The sequence below is a fragment of the Phyllostomus hastatus genome, unplaced genomic scaffold (assembly GCF_019186645.2).
Source record: "Phyllostomus hastatus isolate PE091 unplaced genomic scaffold, TTU_PhHast_1.1 phas_contig_198, whole genome shotgun sequence".
NCBI lineage: Eukaryota > Metazoa > Chordata > Mammalia > Chiroptera > Phyllostomidae > Phyllostomus > Phyllostomus hastatus.
In genome coordinates this window covers 4,172,508-4,193,974 of record NW_025333715.1, presented here as the reverse complement: position 1 = coordinate 4,193,974, position 21,467 = coordinate 4,172,508, and the positions used below count along the sequence as shown (strand labels likewise).

The 21,467-nt window shown below is 58.7% G+C and overlaps 2 protein-coding genes across 5 annotated transcripts in view; one reads left to right on the top strand and one right to left on the bottom strand.

Moving 5' to 3' along the window:
• TCF20 (transcription factor 20) overlaps positions 1 to 13,521 on the bottom strand; it is a 97,173-nt gene extending 83,652 nt beyond the window's left edge. Inside the window, exon 1 of one of the 4 annotated variants that reach the window (XM_045834722.1) lies at positions 13,482 to 13,521. In XM_045834722.1, coding sequence (XP_045690678.1) covers positions 13,482 to 13,487 — 6 coding nt within the window. In that variant the 5' untranslated portion in view covers positions 13,488 to 13,521. Of the gene's footprint in view, positions 1 to 5,676; positions 5,766 to 6,377; positions 6,435 to 13,481 lie in introns of those variants that run through there. The other 3 variants (XM_045834723.1, XM_045834724.1, XM_045834725.1) reach the window with 3 other exon arrangements.
• On the top strand, positions 5,718 to 12,707 carry LOC123816015 (basic proline-rich protein-like). The gene is made up of 2 exons (XM_045834726.1): positions 5,718 to 6,010; positions 11,684 to 12,707. The coding sequence occupies exons 1-2, from the start codon at positions 5,718 to 5,720 to the stop codon at positions 11,844 to 11,846; spliced, it is 456 nt and encodes a 151-aa protein (XP_045690682.1). The 3' UTR covers positions 11,847 to 12,707.
• Positions 13,522 to 21,467: the final 7,946 nt, after the last annotated feature.

Sequence of the window (21,467 nt, the reverse complement as noted above, 5' to 3'; positions counted from 1 at the left end):
TGGAGGTGAAAAGTTAGGACTCCTAGGGCCTCAACTCGAATTCCAGAACTCAGTTTTAAGCCGCATAGCAGAAATCTCCCCCTACATCTACAGGGCCTCGTTCTGACATCACGGCTCACGCTAGACATGGCAGAGAGCTTCTCCACGAAGTCCATCCCGGCCCAAGACACACCCAGGGTGAAGTCAATGAGGCCTAAGACGCCAACACGGCACGTCTTTGTGAAAATATTCTTTGTCCATCCTCTGCTTTCAAGGTGGATGCACAGCCTCTTTCCTGACTTAAGACCGGAATGACACAGGCTTTTCTCCTGAGTGAGTGCATCAGCACCCAGAGGCTCCCTTTCTCCATCTACTTGAGAGCAATGGCCAACTGCTCTGGGGAGAGCGTGGGCCGTGGCCGAAAAGAACAGGGTCCTAGCCTGGACTCTCCGTGTAAAGCTGGGTAATGGGGGCCAAGTCTCCACCTTCTCGGCACCTCTCCTGAGTGTAGAGCCAAAAGGCTAACCCAGACGATCTCCTAGGTTTCCTTGCGCTCCCCATACAACTAACTCCACAAGCAGAGTGCACAGAAAGACTAGGTGAGGGTATGTACAAGTGTGCAGGACGCCGGCCAGCTAGTTAGGAAAGGTGGGGAGGATGGACCCCCTGGGCTATGGTTAACGAAGCCCGTCTGACCTGCGCTGTTCCCTCCCAGGCCAGAGCCCCTGCCCTCAGATCTCCCGCGTCCCTCCACAGCCCCGCCCTCGCAACCCTAGGTCCACCCAGTGGCTTTGGATCCTCCACGTGAAGCAACACCCAGCACAGCGCCGTGCATGTGGGTGTCACTAGCAGCTGCGGGCTTCATCTGGGGCTTTAACAAAGTACGATGATTACAACACCCCAACACAACCCCCCATGAAGAATCGTACACACAACTAAAAGATGTTTCTAACAATGCCTAGCACCAACCAATATTTTCACATAGTTCTACTTTTTTTATTGGAATGATTAAGAAAAGCAGATGAAATTTCTCTTTCTTACCCTTTACAACAGAGGTGGCCAAAACAAAGCCCATGGGCCAAATCCACCCTCCGCCTTGTTTCATCCGGCCCAGCACCTTGTTTCTACTGGGTGGCAATGCTGAGCTTTCGCTTTACTGTTAAGGAGCAGTTACATTTATATGGTCCTAAAATGACATCGGCCCTCTGAAGGCAACCGTGAGGCTGATGTGGCCCCCAGTGAAAGTGAGTTTGACACCCCTGCTTTACAAGGTACCACTGATGACCCCCTGCAAGCTCTTTTGAGCTGGGTCTCCATTCACGAAGCATGAGGGTATACACAGAAGGAAGACTTCAATCAACCACCTCTACAGTTTGGAGTAACCTCTCAAGATGCTCAGGACTAAAGCAAGTCATTCACTGTGTCTAATGCCACTTCCACCCACCCCGCAGACCAAGTCCGACTGCCCTGCCGGCAGAACGGGCTCCAGAAAAGCGAGCGTTCTCACCGCCGCTCGGAGTCGCACCCCCCGAGTCACTATCATATTGTCTCTGTATTCTCTTAATAGCTGTCACCACCACCTGACACTCCCGTTGATGTGCTGTTTACAGCCCGTCTCCAGAGCAGGCTCCTTCTCTAGCCTGCCCGCCACTGCGTCCCCTCTGCTCAGCACAGGGTCTGCAAACACTCCGGTAGTGGAAATTAGAACACAACACTCAGGGACCTCAATCCAGGTTCAAGGGTGTGATGCCCAAGCACGGAACCGTCTTCCCATCAGGCTGACAGTCACGTGTTCCAGCGAACGTCCACCCTTTCCTACAGAACAGCTTCCGCGTACACACTGCAACATGGGTATTTTCCACCGCAGTTAACGTTTCCTTTCTTAACATCCCCAGAGCGAAGCCTCAGGTATACCAATAAGGCACGGAAAGCCTTCGAGTTCACCCTCCTGCTGGGCCGTGTGCATTACTTACAAAGCAAACACCACTCTGATACAGAAAAGCCCCGACTGCACTTGTTGCCATGAGAACCTTTTCCCCACACTGCACGATGCACGGGCGTCAGCATTAAAAGGACTTGGACGGCCTAACTAACAATAAGCAACTCTCCACTCTAAGTGCAGTGTGCCCAGACTGTCCGCTGTGAAAGCCTTGGTTTCATTATGTAGTTGAACTATTCAGGTTTGAACTGTACAGGTCCACTTATGCACACTTTTTCTTTGCAATAAATACTGTAAATGTATTTTCCTTATGATTTTCTTTTCTCTAGGTTACCTGGTTGTAAGAATGCAATATATAAGACAGATACAAAACATGTTAGTCAACTGTTTATGTTATTGATAAAGCTTCTGGTCAACAGTAGGCTACTGGTAAAGTTTGGGGGGAGTCAAAAGTTATACGCCAGGGGATGGGTCAGCTGCATTATATCTCAAATGTATAACACTGATGTACAGCTTTGGTCCGATGTAAACAGGGTTTTGTTGTTTTGCTTTATTTTGTTATTTTCACCTCCACAAAAAGAAAACAAAGGCAGCAGAGTTAGAAGCCCCAGACAGATCTAATGAGCACTGAGGTGCCTAGAATATTAAGTCCCCATGAGGAAGAGCAGCTAAGGCATACTGGAAAAAGAACTGTCCTTTGCAAATGTATCTTTTGTGTCCTGTCTGGTCAAACTGAGAGCAGTGCCCAGATAACATGATTCCTGTGCACTGTAAACCAGTAACTGAAAAGAGATGGCCCTTTACACGTCACCGTATATTACTCTTTAAGCTGATAAAGATTTCAGCTCAGGACAGAACAGCAGAAATGGGGATGTAAGAGAAACGTTTTAGATTAAATCTCAGGTGCACTGGCACAAGTGGCCAGGTGTGGGGAAAATGAAAGTTCAGAAAACTTCCAGTTCCAGAGGTCACTAAACCACATGGCACAGTCACAAAGATCATGCTTTCCATTATTTTGTCCAAGTCCAGATTTGAGGTTCATTATAACTTTAAAAAAGAAAATATGGATTTCAAGACCAATCTACCAGTATCTGATTTTGCCTTGAGCAGGCACTGAGCTATACTGGAACTAGTAAAGGCTCTGGAGCGGGTGGGGGAGTGGGGGAGGAGCGGGGGGTGGGGGGTGGAGAAGTAATGGCGGAGAATGATGACGGTCACATCCCTGACCCCTCATCAGCTCTATGACCTCTCAGAAAAAGGAGAGAGGATCAACCTCTCAGGTATGCTGGGTGGATTTAATTTTTTTTTTAATCCTCACCTTATTGATTTTAGAGAGAAGGAAGGGTGGGGAAGAGAGAAAAAACACACTGATGTGAGAAGCATCAATTGGTTGTTTCCCATATGCGCCCTGAGCAGGGATCAAATCTGCAACCAGGTATGTGCCCCGACCAGGACCTGAACCTGCAACCTGCTGGTACACGGGGCGGTGCTCAGCTGAGACACCTGGCAGGGGCTGGGTGGGTTTTTTTAAGGCAACTTAAAATACCTTGGACAGAACTTAACATACTGAATCTTTTTTAAAACAAACAAGCAAACAAACAAATGTTAGTATCCTTTCCCGTCTGTATGAAGAGAAGGCTGACCTCACCAGAAGTAGCCCAACTCTAATTTCCAGGTCTAACTTAGATGTGACTTCGACTACATTCTATCCCATAGCACTAAAAAGCTACAAAACCTAAAATCTAAAAGATGTCTCCTCCCATCTCAGTACCTCAGCAACCTTCCCTCACATATCTAAACACATACAAATTGCCTTTGTAGAATAACAGTGTTATCATTTTTCCTTGTAACAATAACATACATGTGACAACTACTTGCAATTCAAGGAACTAGGGTTCTTAAACTCCACACCAAACAAGGTCATAATTTAAATACCAATGTAGACTAAGTTGCTTACTTTGGGAAACTCCAAGTAATTGATAGCTGTGTAGATGTATAAAAGCGCCTACTTACGTGACAGGCTCCATGTTAACGCGCAAGAAAAATTCCACCCATCTGTCTCCAAAGCCAACAGCATGAGCACACTCACCAGCGCAGCCTCCCTTTTCCCAGCGGTGTCTAGGCCCGCAGTGGAGGGTGCGCTCAGGAAGGCGACTGCACCGCACTGCACTGCACCGGGCACGTGTCCTTCAAGCATCGCAGTACAAGAAATAACTTGAGGCAAGACCAACTTCTGAGGTTGGTCTTCAAGGGCCAGCCAGTCCGGAAGCTGGGCCGCAGGCTCTCCCACACCACAAAAATCAGGGAAACTAACTGGGGTTCTTCCTCATCTGAGAGGAAGCATCCGGCCACCATTAAAGAATAATTTGGGGATGCAAATAATCAGTGCACCCCGAGGTGAGAGTTAATTCCACTAGCACACCATCTCACAGGACATACATATTACGGAATTCCGCTTTATTTCTACTCTGAGAATACTGACGTTGGAAATTCCAAGTGAGCCAAATGCCAAATATCCCTTGAAAGAATGTTAAATCCCTCCCCACCCACTGCACGGAAAGACCTTGGCACACCTCGGAGCCCACACCCCACTGTCCGAGACACACCCGCATGGTCCACAGCTTCAGGTGGTCGAATGTTCCCTGAAAATTTTTTCCTGAGAACTTCTTGCACAAAGACCAAAAATTCAAGACACATTCAGCATGGGCTAGGAGATAACACACTTTCTGAAAAGCACAGAACGTCTAGGATTTAAGGAAAAACTGTACCCAGACCAAGTTTCATGCTCTGCTGGAGCAGGAAAAGGCTGGACGCTGAACAGGGAGGCAGGCTCTCAAGAGCCAGGTAAGGCCCGGCTTGCCATTTCTCAGGAAGGAGGCTTCTGGCTGAAACAAAAGCACAGAATGGGAGAGACAAGAACAAACAACTAGCCAAACCCCCCCGGGATGTTTGCTCTGGAAGAGAGTTCTCACTTAAGAGATGAGGAAACTGGAACCATGAGGAGGCAGGTAACTTGGCCAAGGTTATGGTTCACTGGTGACAAAGCTGGAAGTAAGGCTCCCGGTCTCCCAGGTCCGGACTTCAGCGCAGTTTCCCACTCCACCCAGCTACCACCCCACGTAAGATGTTTCATGAAACTCTTCACTGAGGCTGTTAACATAAGGGTCCAATTATCATCCAAAGATCTGCCTGTTAGATAATAGCTCGAAAATTCCATCCATTTTACAGCAGTTACCAGAGTCATCTAATCTTCGAGAGACGGAGGGGGGAGGAGCAGAGGGAAGGGGGGGGGCGGAAGCCTAATGTCCTAATTTTGATCTGTCCCCTAAAGGCAAACTAAAGGGTTTCACGCAGGCAAACAGTGCTCGTATCCACAACCACAAAAACAGACAATAATCCCCACCCACAGGCCCAGGAAGGCGGCTGCTCCTCCGCACCCCCCACCCCCACCCCAACTCACTCAATTCCACTCCCGTCCCGGCGTGCAGGAGACATTCCACCTCCCGCCGCCGCCACAGCGGGCAGGGCCGGGCCGGGCACTTTCCTCCAACACCCCTTTCCCCCTCGGAGGGGAAGGGAAGCCGAGAGCCAAGGGCCCCCAAACGAACGCTCTCCCGCACGCGGGGACCACCGCACCAAACACCCCGCCCTGCTCGCCGCGGCGGGGAAGGGGGAGAAAACCCCACGCAGGAAGTGTGCCCTGCGCTCCGCTCCCCGCCCCTCCCCGCGCCGGGACCTTGCGCCCTGCCAGCCGCTACCTGCCCTCCGCCCCCAACAGGCGCGAAGCGGCCGCGTCCACATGGCTTCAGGTGTTCACAAGGCAGTCAGCGGGGCCCCGTCCCCTCTCGCGGCCGGGGCGCGCTCCGACTCCCGGGCGCCCCCGCGCCGCTCCAGTCCGCCCGGCCGGCCCCTCCCCGCCCCAAGCCCGGCCCTCCGCCCGCCGGCCTCGCCCCCAGCCCGCGGAGAGGCGGCGAGCGCGGCCAGGTCCCCGGAGCGGCCAGGGGCCCCGCGGCGGGCGCCGCTGACCCGGCCGCCCCCCGGGCGCCGCCTGCTCGCACCCGCCTCCGAGGCGCCCGAGGCTACGACGAGCAGGTACCTAACCCCACCCGGCACCCTCAGGCTAGGGCCGGCGCCCCGGCACTGCGGGACTCGCAGGCCGGACCGAGGCACCTCACGCGGATGGCAGGCCGGGCCACTTCCCCTCAGCAGCCCTAGACCAGGCCGGGCCGCACCTCTCTGCACTCCGGGTCGGACCGGGCGGGGCCGCTCCCCTCGGCACGCCGGTCCCGGTGGCGGAGGACAGGGATCTCGGCACTCCCGGGTCGGGCCCGGCAAGGACCTCTGCCCCCAGCCAGCCCCCGAGACCAGACACCCCGGCCGGGCCCTAGCCCTGGCGCTAGCCCCCTCAGTCCTGACCTCTGCCCTTTCCCCCTCGCCCCCCGGCCCGGGCGGCGGTTACCTGCGGGAGCCCCCCTCCCGGTCCCTCGGCCTCGGCCGGGGGCGGGAGGGGAGGGAGCGGCGGCGGGCGGTGCTGCGCGGGGTGGGGGTGGGGGAGCCTCCGCCGCCTCCAGCTCAGGCGCCCGGGACGGCGGCGGGGCGGGCCGGGGCCGCGGCCCCTGGAGGCTCGCTCCGGCCCGCGCACTCGCTCCCCAGTCGGGCACGCCTCAGGGCGGGCTCCCCCGACGGAGGCCGCGGCCGCCTCGCAGGGGCCGAAAGCCGCTCGATTCGGGATTTTTTCTCTCCATTCTCCCAACACACAGGAAATAACAGAGCGTCAGGTGACGGCGCGCGGCCAATAGGGAGGCTCAAGGCCGCACCGCGCGGGCGGGCGGGAGGGCGCGCGGCGGGGGCGGGGCGCCGGGGGGCGGGGCCGGCGCGCGCGCGCGTGCCCACCCGCGTGCGGCGGCGCCTAGGCCTGCGCCCGCTCGCCTGACCCTGGCTCCGCGACCCCGAGCGCGCGGGGCTCCTCTCCGCAGCTGCGAAGCGCAGCGCGGCCGGCTCGCTGCTTGCCCAGTGCCATCTTGGCCCGCAGCTCCCGTCCGTCCGCCCTGGCAGTGGCCACAAGCCAACTTTCTGGGGAGTTAGCGGCCCGGAATGTCTCTTTGGGCTTCCTAGAGTTCCCCCAGGTCTCCAACGCCAGAATCACGTCTCTGGCAGCCGGGGAGGGGGGATCGGCGGGCCAACGCCCGACCTCCTCTGGTAACCCGTTCAGTAGGGCTTGGTATGGGGGCGGCTCTCGCCAGCCAGACGCCCTCAGGGCCCCGCAGACCTGGTTCCTTGGCCGCCTCCACCCCTTCGCCCCGCGTGTCCTTGAATGACTTGGGCCCTCAGTTTCCTTCGCTTTCATTAAGCGAGGTGTGGGGAGGCCCACCAACTTCTCAGGTAAAATATAGGCTCGCCAAATGCCAGTTGCCTTCGTCTGCAGGGGCGTTAAAACCTGCAAAGCCTGGTTGGCTGGACCAAGAGTCCAAATTTAATTTAGAGATAAGGTGGGGGATTTGTGGTGCCAAGGCCAGGCTGTTTCCAGACTTCCTTTGCAAATCCTACATGTGTTTCACGGAGCAAAGGAATGGCTTGACTTTTTTTTTTTTAATCTCAGTTGTAGAACTGAGATATTTGTGTAGGGTGACCCACCACTATCAAAAGTGAGGCCTGTGATGATGTGTGTGGAGTGTTTGTGATCCTGCCTGTGACTCACCTGGATACCTGGCCAGGTTCTCCCCCCACGCTGGGCCTCGGTTTCCCATTGGCGCAATGGGAACAGGAGAGATCCCTAACGTTGGCTAAAATTTCTCATTCTAAAGTAGGTTTCCATATCCCCGAATGTTGGAGTCGTTCCTTTTCTGAAGCAACCGAGCTGGAAAGTAAATTGGAGTTTGAAGAGTGCTTTGCGCAGCAGGTGGAGGCTGGCAGGAACCAGGCGCATCCTGGGGCTCAGGTTTAGGTATATTTGAGGTGCACAGCTCCCCAAGGCCCGGCTCTGCCCTTCACCTCCCACTCCACCCAGCCAGACTCCTGAACATTTTGCCTTGCCTCGGGCCACCCAAGGAGGGTCCTGGCTGTGGCCACACCTATCCCCACCACAGGGATGCCAGGCAGGGCATGAGGTGGTTCTACCACCTCAGGACGATGTGAGTGGGGAAGACAGTTGTATCTCCTGGCTCCTGTCCAGTCTCACGAAGTGGGGGCCGGGTCCCACGCGGGTCAAGGCCATTCCTGAAGACCCGCTTCCCAACACCTCCTGCATGCCAGGTGGGGTGCGGCTCTTCCGGGGCAGAGCTGAGCAGGCCGTCAGGCCCTGCCCTTTGGCTGTTCCCATTGTTCTGTGAGTTTCATTTTCAAATTCTTTGGCACCGACTCTTTTAAAAGACCAGTGCTGGCTTCTGCTTAGATCAGGGCTGCAGAGGGAAAGGTTGCGGGGACTCTCAACACCGACCCATGTTTTCTGGACAAACATGGAAGGATGCAGGGGAGCCTGTTGAACCCGGGTGTCGGGGGCACCCCCAATTTCTTGAGAGAGCTCATGAAGGAAAGGGAAGCCCTCTTCCTTGGAGTCTCCTGCCCCATCACTGCCCCCTTCCTCTCCCCTCTTCCCAGCTCACTCGGGTTTCAGACCGGGGGACCAGAACACGAAATGGGTGGTGAAAGGGGGAAAAAGAATGCGGACAGATAACTGGAATCCGGGCTCTTGTCTGCTCCTGGCTTCTGTCCTGGGACTGACCTGGGAGCCCCTCCCACCCCTCTGGGTCCTGCTGGAACATTGCCCAGCCAACCTCCACCAGGAAACTTCCCAGTCCTAGGGCCAGGCCAGCCTCAGCTTCTTTACCCTTGGCAGCCTGTCACTGTCCCTTTTGGTACCATTTGGAAAAAGGACATGTGGGTGTTACCGCCAACAGACAGATTGGGGTACCCTTGGGCTGTGTGGCCTTAGAGAATTTACTTCACCTCTCTGAACTCTGGTTTCCTCAGTTATGAAATGGGGATAATATGACCTCCTTCATAACACAAGTGTTAGGAGAATCTGGAGGTCTGCATAAAAAATCCAGGACACTAGCAGGCACATGTTAGCAGCGGCCACAGTTCTGTGATGTGGACACAATATGACACATGAGCAGACAGAGGCTCGGAGAGATTGAGTCGCCGCCCAAAGTCCTGCAGTGGCTGGAGCTCGGTCAGTAACTGGGAGCCCCCCAGCCCCCACCCCCGCGATCATGTTAGCTAGCACCTTCTGCTGTTCTCCCGCTGCTTCATGTGCGAGCGTCCTGTTTTTCTTTCCACGCTTTAAGAAAAAGACAGTAGATTCATTTTTTCCCTCTTTCCAAACCCAGTCCACTCAAAAAGTACTTATTGAACTGAATCAGTGGTTTCATTTCCAGAAGCAAAATTAATCCTTTCCCTCCTCCTCTGGCTCGGAGATAGCTTTTGGAAACCCTGTGTCACTCCCTTTATTACAAACTCCTCTGCCCTCCTCCAGGCGCCCGGGCCACTCCGGGATTACAAATGGAGCCTTCTGCCTCCAGGTCACCGATTCCGCTACCATGTGTCAGTGCGGATTGATTGAGGAGACCGGCCCTGCCCGGCAGATCAGTGACTTGTGCGGCGAGCCGCCTGTCGTGCCTTCAGCGGCGGGCGGACGTCCCTTCCTCCCGCTGGCAGGCTTTCTTGCACACACGTGCAGCCCTCACCTTTCTCCTATGGGCCCTGGCTTTCCTTCCTGGTGGGAGGGGCCTCCTGCCAACTCGAGCACACCAGGGGCTTGGCCTGGAATGCTGGCTCCTGTTCTCCAGAGACAATGGGCAGGGGCCTAGGGTTATGGGAGGGGGACCCCCGCACAGCACCCTGCAGAGCCAGTCGCAAGCCAGGCACTTGCCCCATGCAAAGCAGGGGGAAGCAGAGGACACAAACAGCAGGGTGGCCAGATCCTTTGTGGTACGCCTTCATTCCACACACGGCACCCGCTGTATGCTGGGCTGTCGGCACTGATGGCACAGGCACAGGGGCTCAGGATAGGTCTGTCTGGGGCGAAGTCAGGGCCAGTTCCCAAGCTAAAGGGGTCAAGGAGGCTCCAGAGGGCCAGGAATACCCAGACTTGGCAGGGTGGAGACAGCCACCTGCTCTTCGCAGGAGGGCTGTGCCCAGTGTAGTGCTAGGGGAATGAGAGATTGGGACCTCAGAGGAGGGCAAGGGCGGGATCCTGCAGGGTGGTATCTCTGACATGCATGGCGTGAATCTACATCATAGGACCTCACAGTGACCTCTGCTCAGGTGTGTCCCACCCCCCAGGGTGGAAGTTGTGGCTCCCTTCTTAGCTTCCACTGGTCACACTGGCCTGTGTATAGGGCTGTGTCCATCTCTCCTGGGAGTGTGAGCATTGGCAGGGCAGACACCTCTGCTTCCCCAAGGTCTCCAGCATCCTGTGCAGGGTAGGGGACTGCATCCACAGCACTGTCCCTACAGCCCAGAGAAATGCAGGGCTTCTGTGAACAGGCACTGTGCATTTGCAACAATGTGATGAGGCTGGTACTGCCATCACCGCACTTTACAGGTGGGGCCACTGGTGAAGCACAGAGAGTTTAAGTTGCTTGTCTTCCAAGTCACACAGCTTGGAAGAGGCCGAGCTGGGATTTGATCCCAGGTCTTCAGAGGTTCCTCTTCTAACCACTAAGCTTCCCAGCGCTCGGTAAACACTGGAAAGATGAATGGACACAGACGGTTGGTGGGCCCCAGAGTCTGCAGGCGGACAGGGAAAGAGATGTGAGAGGACAGCAGGGTTGGCACCAGCTTCTCCCCACAGGTGACACGTTATCCCCCGGAGGCTGGGCAGCTGGCCTGCCCAGCAAGTGGCATTGCTGTCCATCAGCACTCATGTGCCCACGGGTGAGCAGAGAGAGAACAGCAGGGGAGACCCAGCTGAGCAGCTGGAGGCCCTTGCAGCCTGGCCCTGCGGGACAGCACCCCGTCAGGTCAGTCCACTCGGCACTCCTGCTGCTGGTGGCCCAACGCTCCCGGGGCCGCCCCTGGCGTGGTGGCCCAGTGCAGGTCACAGCGACGTGTGCCCCTCAGCATGTCCTCCAAAGGCTCTGATCCGAATTCCTTCATCTGGAAAGTGTAGCGGGTGGGAGGAGGGGCCGAGTGGTCTGCAGCCTCCAGGGAATCAGGGCTCTTACCTGGCTGACCCCACTCACCCCTCCCAACAGCCTTAGGAGTCAGGGACTGTCACCGCCGTGGTACAGACAAGGAAAGGGGCAGAGAGGTTAAGAGACATCCCAGAGTCACACAGCTAGTGACTCTGGAGTCCAGCAGAGCTGGGCTCTGAACTCAGCCTCTCGCCTCCCGAGCCCCCGCGGAGTCACTTAGAGCACTGCAGAGGCTCGCGGTGCAAGGGAAGTGACCTAACCATCCTAGTGACAAAGGCACGTTCTGACCACTTCACCTGCATTGACCCGCTTAATCCTTACAGCGGCCCTGTGAGGCGGGTACTGTTATTACCGCAGCTTGCAGATGAGGAAACTGAGGCCCGGAGCCACTAGGAAGGGGCGGAGTTGGAATCTGAAGCCGGGAGGGCTGGGCTGCAGGCTCCTGCCTCGTTTTATCACCAGATAACAATGGGGAGGGTCCTTTCCATGGGGATTATTTCTGCTTGAAAGCCGGAGACTTTTAGCCCCATCTCTGTGGGGCTCCGCGGGAAGGCAGTGCCTCATGCTGAGGCATGCTGGGAAAAGACTTTGTTCTATCCTGTTTTGTTGACACGCTCTTCATTTTAAGCCTGAAACCCGAGCTTCCTGCGAAGGATTCAAACCGGGGAGAAAAGCGCAGCCATGATACATCCGCCGCTTCCGAGCCTCCAGCGGTCCCTGTGCTTGGGGCTGCACGTGTGTCTGCGCCCCTAACTCTGCCGGCGCCCGGGCGGTTCCCACTTCACAGCTGAAGAAACTGAAGCCCAGAGTTGCTAGCGAGATGCCCGAAGGCGCACCGCTGCTAAGGAGCAGATCTGGGACTAGTCCCCAGGCACTTCCGGCGAATCCCGCCTCTTCCGACCCCATCAGCTGCGCCCCGCCCTGGGGGCGCGGAGTGGTTCTCGCTCGCTAGGCCTTGACGGGAATGCTTCCGCTCCTCTACCACGGGCTGGTCCCTCGGTGTCACGATTCCTGGACCACTGGGAAGGCACCGGGACACAGGTGCAGAGATGTGAAGCTGGATGCTGCCTCCTCGATCTGGGAAGCTGAGAAACGTGGGCATCAACGCTCCCGCCACGCCGTCTCTCCCTCCAGTGACTTAGCAATGGCTCCCTCGCCACCAAGGTGATTGTCTTCTGGAAGCAGCCGTGCCACGTGAGGTTCCTCGTCACTGCCCCGCATCTCCCTGGCGGGGGTAACTGCCAAGGCGCATGTGGTTCCGGGGAAGGAGGAAGCAGCAGCGTCTACGGCTTCTCCAGCACCCAGCCGGTCCTCTTGGCTGCAGCAGCCCCTCTTGCGGGCCCACCCCTCCCTGCGGCGGGCTCATCAGTTACCCAGAGCCAGCTGTGAGCCTACTCCCCCTGGCTCCGAGGTTTTCGGTGGGTTCCAAGGGACTTCAGAGTTCAAGTCGATCCTCATGCACCTGGAGCTCAGAGCCCTCATCTGACCCCAGCTCAGTTCTCCAGCCTTCTCTCACATGTCCCATCCTGCCTCTTTGCCCAAACAAATGAGTTGTATTCCCGCCATGTGCCCACCTGTGCCCTGCAGCAGGAAGCTCTTCCTCTTCGTTACAGATCGAAATGATCCCTCTTTAAAGTTATACTCAAACGCCACCACCACCTCCATGAAGCCTTACCTTAATACCAATCATACAGTCACTCAACAAACATTAGCTGAGCCCTTATCATATGCCAGGCATTGAGCCCAAGGGTCCCTGTTGTCATGGAGACTACAGTTCTAAGGGGCCATTAGTGAGAATAACTTATCACATATAACAGTCATTCGGTAACAGCCGCAACGTACAGTAGTAAGAAAGCATGGCAGGTGCACAGAGGGTATATAATGGGACCCTGGGTCTTGGGGACCCAGGACATTTGAGACGAGAACTGAAGGACAGATAGGGAGTAACTATATGATAAGGCTGCAAGAGAGCTCCAGGTGGCAGGCACAGCATGGGCAAAGGCCCTGAGGCAGCAGGGAGCAAGCAGACTTCCAGGAAGGGAAAGTAGGCCAGTGCAACATTTGCGAAAGGAAAAGCTAGAGATGCAGCTGGAGCAAGGCAGTGTGGGCCACAGGCTTGGGGACTCATTCCCACGGGGGAAGGGGGGACCTGCTGAAGGATTCCAGGCAGAAGAAACTGTCAATATGCCTTTATAATGACCCCGCCAGCTGCCCTGTGGCCGCGCACCTTCTGGAAAGTCCAGGCTTTGCGTCGGGCCACTCCTGAACCTCAGGCATTTGGTCATTTGGGTGTGGGGTTTTCAGGTCCTTCCTCCTGGACTGCGTTCCCAAGGGCAGGGCTGACCCCCAGCTCCCCCCAGCACCCCTGCACGTGAGCCGACACAAAAACAGTGCGCAACAAACCAACAGAGAGCACAGGCACTTACCAGCATTTCCCCTGGAAGGGGCCAGGCTGCCTGAGGGGCCTTCCACGTTCTCTGGAAATCACAAAAGTCAAGGGTTTTAGTGAGGCCACTGCTCGGGGAACCCTGAGAGCAGAGCCGGCGTCCCACCGACATCCACACCCCGGGTCAGGGCCCAGCGAGACACCGCCGGTGGCCGTTTCCTGAGTGACAAGAAGCAGAACCAAAAGCCCCCAAGGCACTTGTGCGTTTACAAAGCACGCTGCGCAGGAGCAGTCTCGCCTAGGGTCGGCCCTCCTGGGTGGGTACGGTGGCTGCTCCGATTTACAGATGAGGAAACTGAGTCCCAGGAAAGGGAGGTTCCCCGGCAAGTCACGGCAAAGCCACGACAAGAACCTGACGATAGTTCAGGCTACTAGGGCCCCCCCATGGGGTTAAGAAAACTTTCCGGAAATTTCCTTTAAAAATGTTTCCAAGTGACAGATTTCATCAGGACGTCTGTCACGCCAGCAGTGGGAGCCAACACACCAGTTCTGGCGGGCTGCCCCCCCCCCCCTCAGACCCACACACTCGGGCCCTGAGGCTGGCGGCTTGGCCCAGGGCACAGGAGGGCAGGCAGGTGCCCAGTAAACGCGGAGTGTTTGGGGGAGTCTGAGTTGACTCCAGGGGACAGCAGTGGAGCACATCCCTACAGCTCTTACGGGGTGCGCCGAGTCACCTGTGAACCCGAGTCACCGTCACAGCAAGCCTCTGAGGTGCGTTTACAACGGTCCCTGTTGGTAGGCGTGGGAACTGAGACTCGGGGCAGGAACTGCTCGGCCAGTGAGCGGCCGGGCTGGGATCTGAGCCCACGCAGAGCCCTTACGCTGACTCCCACGCCCCGGCTGAGTGACGGTGGGCAGACACCCCCCAGGCAAAGGAAGCAGCACCCGTGCATGCCTCGCGGGCCCTGATCGTGTGCAGTGCCCCTCCCCCGTGTAGCCGGTGACCACTACCCCCACCCCCGCAGGCCCTGTGAGGTCAGCTGGTATGGGAACCGCCTCCGCACAGCTTTCACGTCTCCCCGGCCTTCCTCCCGCAATGGTCTCCGGACCCCCTTTCCCTGCCCTGCCTGCCTCTTAGGAGCGCCCAGCACTACAGCCCTCCTGGGCTCCTTCCTGGTGGTGGGTGGGGGGTGACGCCACCTTAAGTGAGCTCCCTAAGCCCTTGGAGCCTCGGCCTCCTCCTCTCTCACCACGAGGGCGGCGCTGTTCCCACCATCCTGGCCTGGGTGACACCACACAGCGGACTCACACACCCCTGCGACCTCCCAGCCCTGACGCAGTGACACAAATGCCCAGCAGCCTGTCCAACCCTGAAGCTCGTGCTGACAACAGGAGGGGGAGCGCGTGATGGCCCGGGCCTCCCGTGGCCACTCGGACCCAGAGTCAGGTGTGGGCTGGACACGGCTCCCAGCCCTGGGCACTCCCTGGCAGTGGTGCGCACCGCACGGTGTGGGGACAGCCCCGTGCCTTCGAGGGGCCTTCCGGGAGCCCCTGCCCTGCCGGACCCTCGGGGTTCCCGGCTGCACCCCAGGCGGGGTGTGCTGGTGGGAGGAGGAGGGAGGAGCCGTGGGAAGGCCAGCACCAAGGTTGTCCGTCTGCGGGCTGATGGCAGAACAGAGGGAAGAAAGCATCCTTTCTGGAAAAAATCAATGGGCAGATCATACCGCCCAAATCACAACCTACATGGACGCCATCCAAGAAAGTCAGAGACCAGAGAATCACAGCCCCTTCCGGCAGCTGGGGACCTAAGGAGTGAGTGAGTGAGCCCAAGCCGCTGTCCTCCCGAGAGGAGAACCGAGCTCAACGGGTGGGGCCGTGACTTGCTCGGGGCCCCAAGATGTTTTGATGGCTGTCAGGTGCGAGGGGTGCCCAGCCCAGGTGGCTCACTTACAGTGGTAGGTGGGCCCTTGCTGGTCCCCAGCCATCCAATTCCCTCTGATCTTGTCCACACCTTCAAGCTGCCACTCTGGCCTCACCCAGAAAATACCCAATCTCTGGGGCTCTTCCCTGCACGCTTTTGGCTTTTGGGATGCCCTGTCCCCTCACCCCCACCCTCACGTGTTAGGCAGAGTTGGGGGAAACTGCCTGATTCATAGTGAGTGCTCACACATGTTAGTCATTACCAAGCACAGTTACCATCCCCATTTTACAGCCAGGGAAACTGAGGCTCGGAGAGACTGGCCCACAGACACTCCACCCTTCGCTTTCCTAGGCTGACTTTTCTCTAAGCCAACAGTTACCGAGTGCCTAAAAAGCAGCCGGCTCTGGACTAACTGCTTTGTCAAAATTATCTCACGTACTCTTCACCCCAGCCCTGCGACTGGGGGACCGTTGTTACCCCAAGAGACCAAGACTCGGAGAGGGCAGGCCGCTTACTTGAGGCCACGCAGCTGGTAAACGGCAGGGCCAGGGCTGAGCCCTGGTGACCGGTCCCTGCTGTGTTCCCATCCCGGCCGGGGATGGACTGAGGGGAGCAGCCACCCTGGCCTCTTACAGGAGCGCCCAGTCACCCCGGGGCCCCAGGCCGGAGAGGCTGCTCCAGGAGCCCTCACTCCCGTCGGGGAAGAGGCATGCACCCTGCTTCCCTGGCAGCAGCGGCCCCAGCTCAGAGCGCGGCCTGGGCTGGTCCTGCACCCCGGGAGTCCCGAGGCTCCTAATTAGAAGACCCAGGCTGGCCCTTAAATTCAGACAGGGGGCCTTCTGGGAGTCCCACGCGACAAGGCCAGCCCGAGAGGCCTGAAGTGGGAGGAGCTGGAACCAGCCAGCTGGGCGGGGCCCTAGAGAACCGCCTGAAACTCTAAGACACACAAACGCCTCCGGAAGGCGCATTTGCAATGGCCATGGGACGTCTGTGCAAAACCCGCCCGCTGGGTCATTGAGTCGGGTTCTCCCCCCAGAGCTGGCTCCCACTGCAGAGAGAAACAGGGCCCCCTCTCCCCCTTCCCCTCACTGGGCTTGGGCCACATGAGACGACCGGCCTTGTCTTGTACACCCTGAAGCTCTGCTCTTACACTTCCTTTTGGTGGTACGCCCTCCCCCGCCTTAGCCTGGCTAACTCATACTCATTCCTCAAGGCCTTCAAATGCCACCTCCTCTTGGAAGCCCTCTTGATTGCCCTGTCAGAATTCACTGCGGTAACTCCCGGGGAGGATGTTTTCTGTTGTGCACCCAGGCTGCTGGCACAGCCTGCTCCTCGTGACCACAGCGGCCATGAACTGCGCACCTGCAGCCTCCTTAACCCTCACAAGCCGGCAGGTAGAGCTGACTACTCCCAGGTCTCTGCCTTTGGAAACCGCAGCTCTGAGAGACTGAGTCACTTGCCCAAGGTCACATGGCTAGAAAGAGGCCAGGGAAGACTCTCCCTCAGGACCACCTGACTCCAAAGCTCCTGAGGGTCATCAGATGGGGTGTCTGCAGGGAGGGGGTCGGGAGTGCTTCTCCCATCTCTGTACACCTGGAGGGTGCCGACTCCTCCGAGTGGGCAGGCTCTGTGCACCTGGGCTGGGGGACGTGAGCTGACTGGGCCAGCTGGCCCTCACCGTGGCTACCTGCCTGGTGCTCCTGTCGTCTTGGCCTTGGGCAGAGCGTATCCACTCTTCCTTCCTTTTCTGTCTGGCACAGAGAGCTCCATGGGGTGCCAGGGCCCCGCCGACCAGGCTGAGGCCAGGCAGGCAGCTGCTGGTCACAATGGCCCCCGAAACGCCTTCTGGCTCCCCTGTGCGGGGCCCAGGACCTGCAGGAAATGCTAGGATAGACACACCAGGCTACCACCACTTTCCAAAGGGACATTATTTAACCGCATGAGGCTCTCCAGCACAGGACAGACGTCCGCCTCACAGACACAGCTGCAGCTTACCCCCGCATACCGGGCTCAGTGGGGAGAAATCCCCTCGGGCGGGTTTGCCTTAAGGAAGTGAGGCCGGACGTCTGTTCCCTCCTGGCGGCCCACCTTCCTGGGGAACCTGTCTGGACCTGGAGCCTGGACCTGCTCCCCTGGGTTCCAGGCACAAAGCTCCACCTTGCTCAGCTCTGGGCAGGTGCCCAGAACACTGAGGATGCCTTAGAATTCCTGCACCCAAGTGACCACAGCGTGGTCAGTGCTGTGAGGAGGGGTGGGGGTGGGCGTGGCGCGGGCCCCAGCCCACCCGGATGGAGGGCAGGAGAGGCTTCCTGGAGGAGGCCAAATGAACCATGAAGGACTTGACCTGGCAAAGAAGGAAGCAGTGAGGTCAGGGTGAGGAACCCGCTCCCAGGGAAGGAACGCAGTGGGGCCACAGCCTGAGGCCCAGTGTGTGTGGACCCGGCTGGCCACGCCTTCCCCTGACCATCCATGGGCGGAGGACTCCTGCCTTGGCTTCTCGGCTGAGAGCTCTTTGTCCCCGCCGGGGCCTGAACTGTGGGCTGGCCCTGGCGAAGCCCCACCCTGTGCCTTCTCTGGAGACGGGCTCCGAAGACTCCCCACCTGTGTGCTGACCGCGGCACCTGCCTCAGCCTTGCTCTGGTCCAGAGCCTTGGGCTGTGCCTGCTTCCCAGCGCAGACCAGGCTCAAGCTCCCTGTCCTATGGGCCTGCCGGAGGAGCCAAGGCCCCGGGGACACTCGGGCAACACCGGCCCGGCGACGGAACCCTTTGCCGGCCTCCCAGGCAGGCCAGGCCAGCTCTGCAGCCGGGGGCACGCCCAGCCCCACCTGTGTCTCTGAAGCCCCATCTCCGCCCCGGTCCTGGGCTCTCGGCCTCTGCTCATCCTTGGGCAGCAGCTGTGGGCAGAAGTAGCCTTCTGAGACCATCCGGGCTAAGGGAATGACAGGAACCGTGACCCTGTCTGGGGACAGAGGCCTGGCGGGGAGGCAGCCAAGACAGGGCAGTGTCTGGGGGTCAGGAGAGCAGCCCGGGCCTCCCACAGGGCGAGGAGGGAGCAGGACGGGCAGAGAGGAGGGAGGGCCGGCTCCTCCCCGCCATGCCAGCCTGTCTGTCTTCTGCACTTCACTGGGAAAATAAATGGAAGAAGCACACGCCAGACAGAAAAAAGGGAAGGAAAAAAACCCAAACCGCCCCACATGGGCTCCCTCCGCGGGTTTGGGCCAAGGCCTTGGCCTGGGTTACTTGCTGCTGCTTTTCCCGGGAAGCTGCCGGTGCCAAATTTGCATTTACCACAAACAGAGACAACACAATGTCATAATCCTTCTCCTGTCATTCTCCCCTCTCCTCCTCCTCCCACCTCAGACACACACACGCTAACACAAAATGACGGCTCCCTCGACAGCCTGAATGAGCAAAGCCCTGGATCTGCCTCTTAATTGTTGGCGTTTCTCTCTGGCCACACGCTCTGTGCCCGCTGCCCAACTTGCAGCAGACCCCCCACTGCCCCCTCCTTTGTCCCAAATCGCCTCTGACAAATGGCCTGCTGGAGGTGAAGAATATGCCTGGGAATAACGGGGAGGGGGGTGTGAGAGGGAGCAGCCAGCTCCGCCCCCCCACCCCTGCCCCCGCTGCCCGCCTCTGCATCCTCGCTGCTGGCACCCTGGCCACTGACGCTGGCTGGGTCTGAGGGGACAAGGGACAGTGGTTTGGCCCCCCGGCCTCTGACCCGGGGCCTTGCCCTTCACGCCCCTGCGGCTGCCCAGCCGCCGAGCTCCCGGAGCAGCCCCTGCCGCCCCTCCTCTGCGGGCCAGCCTCCTGGGCACTGCTCCGAACATCCCCCGCGCCACCCCTCCCTCCCTCGCTCTTTATGGCAGTTTCAAAGCTGCAGCCGCCACTTGAGCAGCTGCAGCCTTTGATGGGGACAAGGCAGTCAAGGCCGCCTGGGAGGCCCCCGCCCGCCCTGCCCTGGCCCTGCCGCCCCCCGTCCGCGCCCCCCTCCAGGAGCCTGGGCCCGGCAGCGTGGCGCGGCGGGGTGCCCAGCGGGCACGCCTCGCACACCAGAGCAAACTTTCACGACCGGAGGGAGAGGCGCCGTGCATGCCGGTTACCTTTGCAGCAGCATCCTTGCTGGCACTTGCCCCAGGCCCCCCGGACGGAACGCGGCGGACGGACCGGACCGGGGGAGGAGAACAACTCCAGAGCGAGGATGGGGAGGAGGGAGAGGGAAAGAGGAGACGGAAAAGGAAAGGGGGGTAGTTTCTCAGCTCTCCGCTTCCTCGTGGCTCCTCCTGCCCAAGCCGGCAAGTGAAGTCACGGCCAGGGCGGTGACATCAGCTGAGCCTCTGACATCACGGCCCTGCCGATCTCACCTCTGCAGGGTGGAGATGGAGGAGCAGCAGGGAGGAGGGGATGGATGGAGGAGGGAGGGGAGCACCAATCCCTCCGAGAGTGCGCGTGCCAGCGCTGGGGGGAGGGGCGGGCAGCTCATCTCGGGGAAAATGTTTTATCTGTATAGATAGGGGCGATTATGTGTCTATTTATAATTGGGCCCAGAGTGAATAGCTTAAAAGGGGTGACCGCCCACCACAGCCAAGAACCACAGTCACTGCTGTTCGTGGAACCTGTGGGGTAAAGGCCAGCAGGTTGGGCACGGAGCGCCTACTGTGTGCCTGGGACGCCTACCCAGTTCTGCCGGGGGGTTTCAGGAAGAGCTGGCGAGGCTCCCAAAGAAGGGGCTCCTCTGAGCCTGCTCCGCGGGGAAATGAGCTGGGATCTGCGGCAGGGGCCTGAGAGGGTGCTCGAGGGCTGCTCAGGGGCAGCAAAGGGGCTCAGGGCCTGGAGGGCCAGCCGGGCGGCCGTGGGCTCACGGAAGCCTCAGGGGCTGCTGGGACGAGGGCTTGGGTCTGAGAACTCAGCCCAGGCCACCCTCTGTGGAGGTGGGCTGCCGTGGGGGCGGGCAGGGGAGAGCAGTCCCAACACCCCGGTCCCGTCTGGGGGCGGGGGAGGCGGGCGAGCTGCAGCAGCAGGAGGCCTGCCCCTCAGCATGTGGCCAGCAGGGCTGGTTCCAATGGGCTGAACACTCAGCACTCGGACTCCTCCTTTTACTCCATCGCAATGTCTAGGAGGCAGGTACCAAAGGCCCAGTCAAGATAGGGCAACCAGCCCTGGCTGGGTAGCTTAGTTGGCTGGAGTATCATCCCAATGTGCCAAGGTTGTGGGTTCGATCCCCAGTCAGGGCACATCCAGGAGTCAACCAATGAGTGCATTAATGGGTGCATCAACACATCAATCCCTCTCTTTCTCTCTCCCCCTTTAAAAATCTGTAAATAATTTTAACAATTTTTAAAAAAAAGATGGGGAAACTGAGGCCAAAGACTGATGAAACAAAACCAGGACTCAGATGTGCGGCGCCTGGCCTCCAGCCCAGGGCCAGACCCTCGGCCCTGCAATGCCCTCGGCCCGCGTCTCCTACGCTATGGCTGCTCCAGGCTACCCCTGGCCTGGCAGGGTCCCCCTCGTCCAGCGCCCACCTCCTCTGAGAAAACCACAGGGGCTCCCAGGCTCTGCCCTCAGTGCGAGGCCACGTGGCCCACTCTGCTGTGCTCCCTTCAGCCCGAGCCCCAAGCCCAGCCCGAGGCCCCCAGGCCCCTGTGCCAACACCCTGCAGCACCCTCTTCCTTGGCACCACGGGGCCTCTGGGCTGCTGGCCACTGGCCGCCCCAAACTTGGCACACCCTTCATTTGAGCTTCTGGGCCTGACATTTGATGCGGACCTACTATGTGCCGGGCTCCAGTTCTCCAATTTCATCCTTCCCATGTCCAGGATGTCAGGGTTCCAGGCCAGGACATGGACTGTTCCCACGCCTGGAAAGTACGCCCATTTCTCGCAGTCTTTCCCTGAAGCCCAGAGCTAACGTTCCCGCACCCCTCCGTCCTCAGGACTCCCTCCAGGCTTTGCCCCGGCCCTTCCCCCCTCCCCACTCAAGACTCAACACGGCACAGAATCCACACCAGGCACTCACTCAACCCTTGTTCGGAGGGTAATAAAGTGACTCCACTTACAAAATATGTGTGTGCAACTGCCAACACCGGCCAGGAAGCCCAGA